The sequence below is a fragment of the Cetorhinus maximus genome, chromosome 15 (assembly GCF_964194155.1).
Source record: "Cetorhinus maximus chromosome 15, sCetMax3.hap1.1, whole genome shotgun sequence".
In the NCBI taxonomy this organism is placed as follows: domain Eukaryota; kingdom Metazoa; phylum Chordata; class Chondrichthyes; order Lamniformes; family Cetorhinidae; genus Cetorhinus; species Cetorhinus maximus.
Window position 1 is genome coordinate 82,143,749 of NC_135893.1, and position 13,004 is coordinate 82,156,752.

At 47.2% G+C, this 13,004-nt stretch overlaps 1 protein-coding gene across 4 annotated transcripts in view; it reads left to right on the plus strand.

Moving 5' to 3' along the window:
* Nucleotides 1–10,282, plus strand: part of abca3b (ATP-binding cassette, sub-family A (ABC1), member 3b) — a 107,111-nt gene extending 96,829 nt beyond the window's left edge. For 3 of the 4 annotated variants that reach the window (XR_013578981.1, XM_078558715.1, XM_078558717.1), the window contains 3 exons: nt 4,051–4,235; nt 7,397–7,470; nt 9,111–10,282. Coding sequence is in view for 3 of the 4 variants with exons in the window: in XM_078558715.1 (XP_078414841.1) it covers nt 4,051–4,235; nt 7,397–7,470; nt 9,111–9,242 (391 nt within the window). In the remaining variant the exon portion in view is untranslated. Of the gene's footprint in view, nt 1–1,814; nt 1,913–4,050; nt 4,236–7,396; nt 7,471–9,110 lie in introns of those variants that run through there. The other variant, XM_078558716.1, reaches the window with a different exon arrangement.
* Nucleotides 10,283–13,004: the final 2,722 nt, after the last annotated feature.

Below are 13,004 nucleotides of genomic sequence, written 5' to 3' on the forward strand. Positions count from 1 at the left end.
AGTGAAGTTGAGAGCGCAACCAGATCAGCCATGACCTCATTGAATGGCAGAGCAGGCTCAAAGGGCCGAATGACCTACTCCTGCTCCTAAGTCTAAGTTCTTCTGTTCATTACCATCACTGAATCCCCATCCACAACATTCTCAGAGTCACCATTGACTAGAAGCTTAAATGAACTAACCATAAAAATACTGTGGCTACAAGCGCAGGTCAGAGGCTGGAAATTCTGGAATGAGTAACTCACCTTTTGACTCCACAAAGCCTGTCCATCATCTACAAGGCATAAGTTAGGAGTGTGATGGAATACTCTCTGCTTGCCTGTGTGAATCCAGCTCCAACAACACTCAAGAAGCTTGACACCATCCAGGACAAAGCAGCCCACTTGATTGGCACCTCATCCACCATCCGTACACAATAGCAGCAGTATTTTTTTATATCCTTTCATGGAATATGGCATCGCTGGCAAGGCTGCATTTGTTGTACATCCCATTTGCTCTTGAGAAGATGGTAATGAGCCCCCTTCTTGAACCTCTGCAGTCCATATGGTTGTGTAGGGCAGGAAGTTCCCAGATTTTGATCCAGTGACAATGAAGGAACGGCGATATAGTTCCAGTCAGCATGGTGTGTGACTAGGAGGAGAGCTTGAAGGTGGTGGTGTTTCCATGCCTCCATTGCCATTGTCTTTCTCTGTAGGGTTGTCCACCTTTTCACGTGAGGGGTCACTTTTCAAGTTTTTCTCACTCAAGGGGCTGATGAGCACATTTCAGAAACATATTAAAAATGAATTTCCAAAAAAAATTAATGTCAAAGCAATAAATTGATAATTTTAAAAAGTAATTGATAAGAGTGACCTTTAAAAAGTACCAGGTAGCAGAACTAACCAATAAAACCTTAGTGGGGGATTCAGTGATTGTAATGCCATTGAATGTCAAGGGGAGACGGTTAGATTCTCTCTGCTGGAGATGGTCATTGCCTGGCACTTGTGTGGAGTGAATGTTACTTGCCACTTATCAGCCCAAGTCTGAGTATTGTCCATGTGTTGCTGTATGGACATGGACTGCTTCAAAATCTGAGGTATTGTGAATGGTGTTGAACATTGTGCAATCATCAGCAAACATCCCCGCTTCTGACCTCATGATAGAAGGAAGGTCATTGATGAAGCAGCTGAAGATGGTTGGACCTAGGATACTACCCTGAGGAACCCCTGCAGTGATGTCCCAGGACTGAGATGATTGACCTCCAACAGCCACAACCATCTTCCTTTGTGCTATGTATGACTCCCAAGATCCCTTGGCTTGATGGTGATGGTAGAATGAGTGATAAGCCGGACCAGGTTACAGATTGTGGTTGAATACAATTCTGTTGCTGATGACCCAGAACGCCTCATGGATGCCCAGTTTTAGCTCCTAGATCTGTTCTGAATCTACCCCATTTAACACGTTGGTGATGCTACATAACACAATAGAGGGTATCTTCAATGTGAAGACTGTATTTCGTCTTCACAAGGACTGTGCGGTGATCATTCCTACCTATACTGTCATGAACAGATGCATCTGTGACAGGTAGATTGGTGAGGATCAGGTCTAGTAGGTTTTTCCCCCTTGTTGGTTCCCTCACCACTACCTGCCAGAAGCCCAGTCTGGCAGATACTTTGATTCTAGTTTATGGGACAGCTCTCCAAATTTTGGCAAAAGTCCCCAGATGTTAAAGAGAATTTTGTAGGGTCGACAGGACTGGGGGTGCTATTGTCAATTCCGGTGCCTAAGTTGATGCCAGGTGGTCCATCTGGTTTTGTTCCTTTCTGACTTTTCTGCAGCAGTTTGATACAACTGAGTGGCTTGCTGGGCCATTTCAAAGGGTACTTAAGGCTAACCACATTGCTGTGGGTCTGGAGTCACACATAGGCGAGACCAGGTAAGGAAGCCAGATTTCCTTTATAAAGGACATTAGTGAATCAGATGGGTTTGTATGACAATTGATGATAATTTCATGCCATCATCACTGAGATAGCTTTGAGTATTGCTGAAAAAGGAGTCAGGTCTAAGCTTTTCATCTTGCGCTCATCAGGACACTTGCAAAAATATCAATATAAGGTGGAAAACAACAATTTATACTGTATCTGAAGAGAGTGCTGATTGGTTGGCAAGTGGCATTGCCATGGAGGATGCACCACTGATGGTGACTGACAGTTAACTGCCAAGCATTTTTTTTGAAATTTAAACCAGGCTGCTTGATCCTGATTGGTCAAGGCATTGCCCTGAAGAATGAGTCAACAAATGGCTGTCACTTATTTTGTTTAGCTGAAAACAGGCGCATTGTGTGTACATGTTCTGTCTGTCTGCAAAGAACAGGGCCCGGTGGTATTAATATAGCTTCCAATACACACAAATGTGCCACATTACGAGCCCGACTGACAATCTTAAATTGGTTGTCAGCGTAATTTTTAGCATACTGAGGATTATTTAGCAAATGTTGTCCAATTGCGGTATTACATCTTATGTTGGACACTGTTTGAATTTTGCAAGCACAGGCTGGCTGGTTGGGGACAGTCTGTACCCTGACCGTTGTGAACAACAGCTGGGACAAGCTGTTTGATATGATCCGCCAGTCTTTGGGATGTACGGCCTATATACCCAGCATCACACTGGCACTGAAATTCATGCACCACATTACTCATTTGTGTGATAGGCAGAATGTCCTTCTGGCTTGACGGCAACATCCTGTTGGTGGCAAATACCACTTGTGCTGCTACTACATAGTAGCAGTGTGAAACAGCTAGCTTCACCTGTTACTCAAAATTTTGAGATAACTTGCCCTTCCAGGGTAATCTGATAGACTGGGTACTTTTCAGGGCCAACCAGTAACAGTCTTAGGCCTGTTCATGAGTTTGCGTGATATACAGCACAAAATGATTTGACCAGGGTAGCCATTACCCTGCAGGATGCCTTTGATGCACCCTATTTCAGCTGTGTCCTGATGAGTGCAAGACGAAAAGCTTAGACGTGACTCTTTTTCAGCAATATCTAAGTTCTGTACTACCAAATGACTATTTGTATACCTGAGATAGCTTTCATTTCTATTTTTTATCAATTAATTTAAATTTAATTAAATTTAAATTCCACCAGCTGCCATGGTGAGAGTTGAACCTTTAAATCCATGTCCCCAAAGCATTACTGGTCCAGTGACATCACTACTATGCCACCATCACCTATCAGCTGCAGCAACTCGCCATGGTTCCTTTGACAGAACCTTGCAAACCCATGACCTCAACCATCCAGAAGGACAAGGACAGCAGGCACATAGGAACACCACCGCCAGCAGGTACCCCTCCAAGTCGCACACCATCCTGACTTGGAACTATCTTGCCTTCCTTCACTGTTGTTGGGTGAAAATTCTGGAACCCCCTCCCTAGCAGGATTGTGGGTGTACCTACACCTCATGGACTGCAGCGGTTCAAGAAGGAAGCTCACCACCACCTTCTCAAGGGCAATTAGGGATGGGCAACAAGTGGTGACTAGTCAGGGATGCCCACAGCAAATTAAATGAAAAGATTCTATCGCCCCTTGCTCTTTATTACTCTGTGGAATACAAGCCTAGTCTATAAACTTCACCAGCTGACCTTCTAGAATAGAACAGATAGCGGAGAATGGTTCAGACTCTGAGAATGTCAGAGGGTAATCATATCATCCACGTTTGCTTTCTGCCATTTAACACAATGGCCATGAGGATTTTAGTTTTCTGTCGGAATTTTTTTTCGTTTCCAGCCTTCACCTTTAAGCAACCATCCTCTTGCCGTGTTCTAGGAGCACAAGTGAATCCTCATGAATGTCCACCACCTGCATACAATTGAATACAATTAATGTAGAACCATCAAGTCTATGCAACATGTCCCTATAATTTAACTCTTGTAGCCTCAGCAGCATTCTGATGAATCTAATCTGCACCCAACTAATATATCCTTCCTAAGGTGTGGTGCTCAGAACTGAATGCAGTACTATGTTTCTATTACATGCTGTAATTGGTCTTCAATAAGTCTGCACGCTGTGTTTCAGTATGGAAGAGTGTGAGGCACTCTGCACCAGGCTGGCTGTGATGGTCAACGGTCAGTTAAAGTGCCTCGGGAGTCCCCAGCACCTCAAGAGTAAATTTGGCAGCGGATATACGTTACTGGTCAAAATCCACGGGGATAAACCTGATCTCAAGCCTTTCAAGAACTTTATTGAAACATCATTTGAAGGTAAAGACCTAACTTCATCTGGATTCCCCTACGTCAACCGCACATTAAATAGGAAACTCTCTCTCTCTGTTACACACACATTCTCTAACATACCCTTACTGTCAAACTCTCTCTCACTCTAATGTTGTCACTCACTCTGTCTCCCTCTGTCTCTCTCATTCACTCTGTGTCTCAATTTCTTTCTGAATCAGTGTGTGTCCCTCTCTCTCCATCTCCCCCTCTCCCCTTCTCTGCCTCTTTTTCTCTCCCCTGCTCTCTCTCTTGCGGTCTCCCGTCCTCTCCCGCACCCGCCCTCTCCCTCTGCCTCTCCCCTCCCCCCACTCTCCCACACACACAATTGCACTCTCTCTCATTCTATCAGTCTCTCTCTTTCACACACTTGTGCTCTCTCTCATTTTGTCAAGCACTCTCTCACTCGTGCGCGCTCCCTCTCTCACTCGTGCGCGCTCCCTCTCTCACGAGCGCCCCCTCTCTCACGAGCGCCCCCTCTCTCACGAGCACCCCCACTCTCCCCCTCTCTCGCCAGCGCCCCCTCTCTCCCCCTCTCTCGCCAGCGCCCCCTCTCTCCCACTCTCTCGCTAGCACCCCCTCTCTCCCCCTCTCTCGTGAGCGCCCCCTCTCTCCCCCTCTCTTGTCAGCGCCCCCTCTCTCGCCCTCTCTCGCCAGCGCTCCCTCTCTCCCCAGCACCCCCTCTCTTTCCCCCTCTCTCACCAGCGCCCCCTCTCTCCCCCTCTCTCACGAGCGCCCCCTCTCTCCCCCTCTCTCGCAAGCGCCCACTCTCTTCCCCATCTCTCGCCAGCGCCCCCCTCTCCCACTCTTTCGCCAGCGCCCACTCTCTTCCCCATCTCTCGCCAGCGCCCCCTCTCTCGCCAGCACTCCCTCTCTCCCCCTCTCTCACGAGCGCCCCCTCTCTCCCCCTCTCTCGCGAGCGCCCACTCTCTTCCCCATCTCTCGCCAGCGCCCCCTCTCTCCCCCTCTCTCGCCAGCGCCCCCTCTCTCGCCAGCGCTCCCTCTCTCCCCCTCTCTCACGAGCGCCCCCTCTCTCCCCCTCTCTCACCAGCACCCACTCTCTTCCCCATCTCTCGCCAGCGCCCACTCTCTTTCCCCATCTCTCGCCAGCGCCCCATCTCTCGCCAGCGCCCCCTCTCTCGCCAGCGCCCCCTCTCTTCCCCATCTCTCGCCAGCGCCCCCTCTCTCCCCCTCTCTCGCCAGCGCCCCCTCTCTCCCCCTCTCTCGCCAGCGCCCTCTCGCCCCCTCTCTCGCCAGCGCCCCCTCTCTCGCCAGCGCCCCCTCTCTCGCCAGCGCCCCCTCTCTCGCCAGCGCCCCCTCTCTCGCCAGCGCCCCCTCTCTCGCCAGCGCCCCCTCTCTCGCCAGCGCCCCCTCTCTCGCCAGCGCTCCCCTCTCTCGCCAGCGCCCCCCTCTCTCGCCAGCGCCCCCCCTCTCGCCAGCGCCCCCTCTCTCGCCAGCGCCCCCTCTCTCGCCAGCGCTCCCTCTCTCCCCCTCTCTCACGAGCGCCCCCTCTCTCCCCCTCTCTCGCCAGCGCCCCCTCTCTCGCCAGCGCCCACTCTCTTCCCCATCTCTCGCCAGCGCCCACTCTCTTCCCCATCTCTCGCCAGCGCCCCCTCTCTCGCCAGCGCCCCCTCTCTCGCCAGCGCCCCCTCTCTCGCCAGCGCCCCCTCTCGCCAGCGCCCCCTCTCGCCAGCGCTCCCCTCTCTCGCCAGTGCCCCCCTCTCTCGCCAGCGCCCCCCTCTCTCGCCAGCGCCCCCTCTCTCGCCAGCGCCCCCTCTCTCGCCAGCGCCCCCTCTCTCGCCAGCGCCTCTCTCGCCAGCGCTCCCTCTCTCCCCCTCTCTCACGAGCGCCCCCTCTCTCCCCCTCTCTCGCCAGCGCCCCCTCTCTCGCCAGCGCCCACTCTCTTCCCCATCTCTCGCCAGCGCCCACTCTCTTCCCCATCTCTCGCCAGCACCCCCTCTCTCGCCAACGCCCCCTCTCGCCCCTTCTCTCGCCAGCGCCCCCTCTCTCGCCAGCGCCCCCTCTCTCGCCAGCGCCCCCTCTCGCCCCCTCTCTCGCCAGCGCCCCCTCCCGCTCACACACAATCGCCCTGTCGCTCTCACCCTGTCGCTCACTCTCCCTCTCGCTCACTCTCCCTCTCACTCAAAATTGCACTATCTCAAGCACTCTCCCACTTCTCACTTGCTCTTCTCACTCACTCAGTCTCTCTATCTCACTCTCTCTCACTCACAGTCACTCTGTCTCTCTTTCACACACTTGTGCTCTCTCTCTCATTCTCTCAAGCACTCTCTCACTCACTCTGTCTCTCTCATGCGTCCGCCCTCCCTCTCGCCCGCCCTCCCTTTCTCGCGCTCTTTATTGCTCTCTCTCACGCTCTCTCTCACGCACTTTCTGTGGATAAGAGAATTGCTCTCACGCTCTATGCTGTATCACTTGACCTTGGGGAGTGTTACAGGGTGGGAAGGATGTTTGCTTTTGGCCTCAGTGCCCTGGGCTAAGGATTGAAAGAATCTTCAGGGTCTCTGCTCATGTCTGTATTTCAGTAAACTCTGTTCAAAATGTGTGGGCATTGGATAATGGGACTAGAGCTAGCTGTGATGTGTGAAGACAAGAAGACATTGAGATCTAGAGAAAGCATAGTTCAGTGACAGGGCATTGTGACATGAAGTCTGTTTGTTCACTGTCAACTGATTTCATTGATAAAATGGGCCCAGTCCTGATGTTTTTAGATTTGTTCTCAGGGCAACATTGAAAAAGCTGCGCTTATTTCCTATTCCTGATTGCCCTGCAGACACTGAGAGTTGACCACACAATTGTGTGTCTGAAGTCATCTGTGGGCCAGATCAGCTAAGAATAGACATAAGTGAACCGTTTGAGTTTTTATGACAAGCCGACGTGGTGAGACTGTTGATATCTGTGCATAAATGATCAGATTTATTGAATGTAATTTGCAGTTTCCCTGGTGAGATTTGAACTCAGTGGCTCTAGCCCTTCCAGTACCCAGTCACCATACCCAGGGGGTGTGTACACCGTGTGTACCTGGAATGGTTAAGGAGCCCATCTCATTGGTTATTGTTTGTCCTTTTAATATTTATTATGTCATTTTATTTTTATTTCTGGCTCTAACATCCTTTTGTTTCATTGTGTGACAGGCAGTATTGTAAAAGATGAGCATCATGGAATGGTGCATTACCACTTAACCAGCCAAGACTTGACATGGCCTCAGGTAGGTTTCTTTGTTTGACTGGGACCCTGGGAGGAAAGATTCATAGCTGTCACTGCACCAGAAGCTTCCAGAGAGAGGCTGCAGGAAATGGCCCAGCACAGGAAAAGGAGGCCATTCAGCCCCTCAGAGCAGAAGGAGACCATTCAGCCCCTCAGAACAGCAGGAGGCCATTCAGCCCTGCGTCTGCTATGTAGGAACAGGGGGAGATCATACAGCCCCTCAAACCTGTGACACCATTCAATCAATTTTTTTAGCATCCACAACCTTTTGGGGAGAAAGTTCTAGATTCCCACTACCCTTTGTGTGAAGAAGCGCTTCCTGACATCACCCCTGAATGACCGAGTTCTAATTTTGAGGTTATTCCCCCTTTTTCTGGACTCCCCTACCAGGGCAAATAGATTCTCTCTATCTACCTTATCAATTTGTTTAATAATTTTAAACATCTCAATCAGATGGGAATACAAACCCAATCTAAAGAACCTATCTTCCTAAATTTAACCTTTTGAGCCCCAGTGTCATTCTGGTGAATCTGTACTGCGTCACCTCCAAGGCCAATATCTCCTTCCTGAGGTGCGGTGCCCAAAGTGAAGCACAGTTACTCCAGATTAGGTCTGACAAAGGCTCGGTACAGCTGAAACTTCACTTCCTCACTATGATTCCAATGCTCTTGAGTTAACGGCCATTTTCTATCAGTCTTTTTGGTTACTTTGCGAACATACGCACCAGATTTTAGTAATGTGTAGGCGGACACCTAAATCCTGTCGGTCCTTCACAGATTTAGTGTCTCAACAACAAAAAATATTCTGATTTGTCTTTCAGAGATTCAAAGTGGGTGACCTCACATTTCACCACATTGAACTCCACCTGTCAGAGTTTTGCTTACATATGTAATCTGTCTATGTCCCTTTGTAATTTCCTGCTCCCATTTACACAACTTCCTGTACATCCAAGAACAGCAATTAAAGAGAGGAGCGAGACTCAGTGTTCGGAGTGTAGATTTGGCCCCAGTATTAACAGGGGAGTCATTGCAAACGGGGAAGGTGGCCAGGCCAAGGATGTGGAGGCCATGCTGAACTTTAATAAAATACTGCAACAGCCAGTGGTTAGTGGGGGAGAGAGAGGAAGCTCAGGACCATGATCAGGGTGTGGAGCTAACATGGAAGGCCAAAGGCTTTCTTATCAGGCCCAGAGGAGAACTAATATTACTAACCCATCAATAGTATTCATTATTAACTGAGTTATTAAACCATCTCACTGCTCACTGATACTAACCCATCGATAGTACTCACTGTAACTGAAATTACTATCGATAGTATTCATTCCTTGCTGATACTAACCCATCGATAGTACTCACTGTAACTGAAATTACTATCGATAGTATTCATTCCTTGCTGATACTAACCCATTGATAGTACTCACTGTAACTGAAATTACTAACCTACCAATAGTACTGATTGCTTGCTGATACTAACCCATCAATAGTACTCACTGTAACTGAAATTACTAACCTACCGATAGTATTCTTGCTGATGTGAACCCTTTGCTCACCAACAGCTAATATTACTAGTAGCTCGTGCTTGTAATTGTCATGCTTGCATATAAATGGAGAATCACTTCCATTTTCCTCCCCTTGTTTGCAGATTTTCGGCACACTAGAAAGGGCCAAGGAGGAATACAAAATCAAGGATTATTCAGTCAACCAGATCTCCCTCGAGCAGGTGTTCCTCAGCTTCGCTCAATTCCAGTTTCATACAGCAGAAGTACCAGATTAGCACTGATCAAACTGAGCTCCTGTACTAGTCCCTGACCATGAACTCACAGGAGGCGGGTTACACATACAGGAGCATTTCTATATGGGGTGGGGGAAACAATGTATGAGAAATAAAAATCCAGAGTAAAGTTAATACTGACTAAATCTGAGAGGCCCAAACTGTGCTGGAGCTGGGCGGGTTCAGCACGTGCTGGAGCTGGGCGGGTTCAGAAGTGTGCTGGAATTAAGGCCTCCAACTCTCAGGTCATGACTAGGCAGAGCTACAATACTCAGTCAGGGTAAGAAATGGCTGCAGTCCTGGAGTCCTTGGTGTTACATACTAGTTTTGCTAAACGTGAGTGGGATTATATTACACTTGAGACAAACCCATTTATCCAATTGTCTTGTCCAAGACAAAACATCATAAAATGACCAGAGCAAACATGGCTTATGAATTGATCCATATACATCCATGCCCCATGTATCATGCAGTTGGATCCTTCTGTTCTCTGATTCTCTCTTGAGTATCAAGTTACAGTTGTTCCTGTTGTAAAACTGGAGCCCTCTGCATTCGGGTCTGAATTCTGGTCCTGCCCCAGCTATAACACAGGGCTGGCCTCATACCAGATAATAGCTTGTTACTAGTAGTGATCCTAGAGTTGTGGTCTTTATTAATAATGACCCTGCTCAAGTTGTGGATTGTTAGTCGAGACCAATATACTGAAAGAAAAAGCACAATACTAAAGATGCTGAAAATCAGAAATAACAGTGAATGCTGGAACTACCCAACAGGTCAGGCAGCATCTGCGGAGAGAGAAACAGAGTTAATATTTCAGATTGATGGCATTTTGTCAGAAGTGAAAACATAGGAACATAGGACTTAGGAGCAGGAGTAGGCTATTCAACCCTTCGAGCCTGCTCCACTGTTCAATAAGATCATGGCTGATCTGGTTGTGGTCTCAATTCCACTTTCCTGTCTGCCCTTCACAACTCATGACTCCCTTATCTATCAAAAATCTGTCTAACTCTGCCTTGAATAAATTCAATAACCTAGCCTCCACTACTATCTGGGGAAAGAATTCCACATACTAATGACCCTCTGAGAGAAAATATTTCCTCATCTGCGTCTTAAAAGGGAGATCTCATTTTTAAACTGTGTCCCCTAGTTCTAGTCACCCCCCCAAGTGGAAATATCCTCCCAGAGTCTACCCTATCAAATCCCTCAATGTTTCAATAAGATCACCTCTCATTCTTTTAAACTCCTAATGGGTATAGGCCCAACCTGTTCAATCTTTCTTCATACGATAAACCCTTCATCCCAGGAATAAGTCAAGTGAACCTTCTCTGAACTGCTTCTAATGCAATTATATAATTTTTCAAATAGAAAATAGGAGCAGGAGTAGGCCATTCGGCCCTTCAAGCCTGCTCCACCATTCAATATGATCATGGCTGATCCTCTATCTCAATGCCATACTCCCACTCTCTTCCAATACCCCTTTACACCTTTAGTGTCTAGAAATCTATCTGTTCCCTTCTTTAAATATATTCAGTGACTTGGCCTCCACAGCCTTCTGTGGTGGAGAATTCCACAGGTTGACCACCCTTTGAATGAAGAAATTTCTCCTCATCTCTGTCCTAAATGACCTATCCCGTATCCTGAGACTGTGACCCTATTGTTCTAGACCCTCCAGCCAGGGGAATCATCATCCCTGCATCCAGTCTGTCCAGCCCTGTCAGAGGTTTATACGTTTCAATGAGATCCCCTCTTATTCTTCTAAACTCCAGTGAATACAGGCCCAGTCGACCCAATCTCTCCTCATACGATCATCCTGCCATCCCAGGAATCAGTCTGGTGAACCTTCCTCTGCACTCCCTCTATCCTTTCTTGGGTAAGGAGACCAAAACTGCACACAATACTCCAGGTGTGGCCTCACCAAGGCCCTGTACAGCTGCAGTAAGACATCATTGCCCCTGTACTCATATCCTCTTGCAATGACGGCCAACAAACCATTTTCCTTCCTAACCGCTTGCTGTACCTGCATGCTTGCTTTCAGTGACTGGTGTACAAGGACACCCAGGTCCCTTTGTACATCAACATTTCCCAATCTATTGCCATTTAAATAATACTCCGCCATTGTGTTTTTCCTATCAAAATGGATAACTTCATACTTATCCTCTTTATACTGCATCTTTCATGTATTCGCCCACTCACTCAACCTGTCTAAATCATCTTCAAGCCTCTCAACACCCTCCTCATCGCTCACATTTCCACCAAGTTTCATGTTGTCAACAAACTTGGAAATATTACATTTGGTTCCCTCATCCAAATTATAGAAATATATTGTAAATAGCTGGGGCCCAAGCACTGATCCCTGTGGTACCCCACCTGCTGCTCTGAAAAAGACCCATTTATTCCTACTTTTTGTTTCCTGTTTGTTAACCAATTCTCAGCCTATGCCAATATATCACCCCCAATCCCATGTGCTTTAATTTTGCTCACTAACCTCTTATGTGGGACTTTATCAAAAGCTTTCTGAAAATCCAAATACACCACACCCCCTGGTTCTCCCTTATCTTCTATTAGTTTCATCCTCAAAAAACTCCAGTAGGTTTGTCAAGCATGATTTCCCTTTCATAAATCCATGTTGACTTTGTCTAATCCCATTGATATTTTCTAAGTGTCCTGTTATCACATCGTTTATAATAGACTCTAGCATTTTCCATGTTTTTTCCCTCTCTCCTTTTATAAATAGTGTGGTTACATTTACCACCCTCCAATCTGCTGGGACTGTTCCAGAATCTACAGAACTTTGGAGGATGATAACCAACACATCCACTATTTCCATGGCCACCTCCTTTAGTACCCTAGAATGTAGATTATCAGACCTTGGGGATTTATCGGCTTTCAGTACCATTAATTTCTGCAGAGCTATTTTTTTTAATAATACTAATTTCCTTCAGTTCCTCATTCTCACTAGACCCTTGGTTTCCTAGTATTTCTGGGAAGTTATTTGTGTCTTTTTCCATGAAGACAGAACTAAAGTAGTTGGTTAATTGTTCTGCCAATTCCTTGTTCTCCATTATAAGTTCTCCGATTGCGGACTGTAAGGGACCTACATTTGTTGTCACTAATCTTTTGCATTTTACATACTTACAGAAATTTTTATAGTCCGCTTTTATGTTCCTTGCAAGTTTACTCTCACTCTATTTTTCCTCTCTTGATCAATCTCTTAGTCCTCCTTTCCTTTATTCTAAACTGTTCCCAATCCCAAAAAAGACCAAAACACTTTTTTTTCAAACAAGGAGACCAAAACTGTACACAGTATTCCAGATGTGGCCTCACCAATGCCCAGTACAGCTGCAGTTAAAACTTTCCTATTTTTATATTCCATTCCCCTTGCAATAAACACCAACGTTCAATTTGCCTTCCTAAACACGTGCTGTACCTACTACTAATTTTTTATGATTCATGTACCTGGATACCAGGTCCCTCTGTACCACCGAGTTCTGCAACATCTCACCATTTAAATACTACACTGCCTTTCTATTCTTCCTGCCAAAGTGGACATGTTCACATTTTCCCACATTATACTCCACCTGCCAAATTTTGGCCTACTCATTTAAACTGTCTATATTCCTTTGCAGACTCTCTACCTTCTCTTGACAACTTACTTTCCTACCTATCTTGGCATCATCTGCAAATTTAGCTCCAATACATTCAGTACCTTCATCCAAATCATTGATGCAAATACAAATAGTTGAGGCCCCGGCACTGATCCCTCTG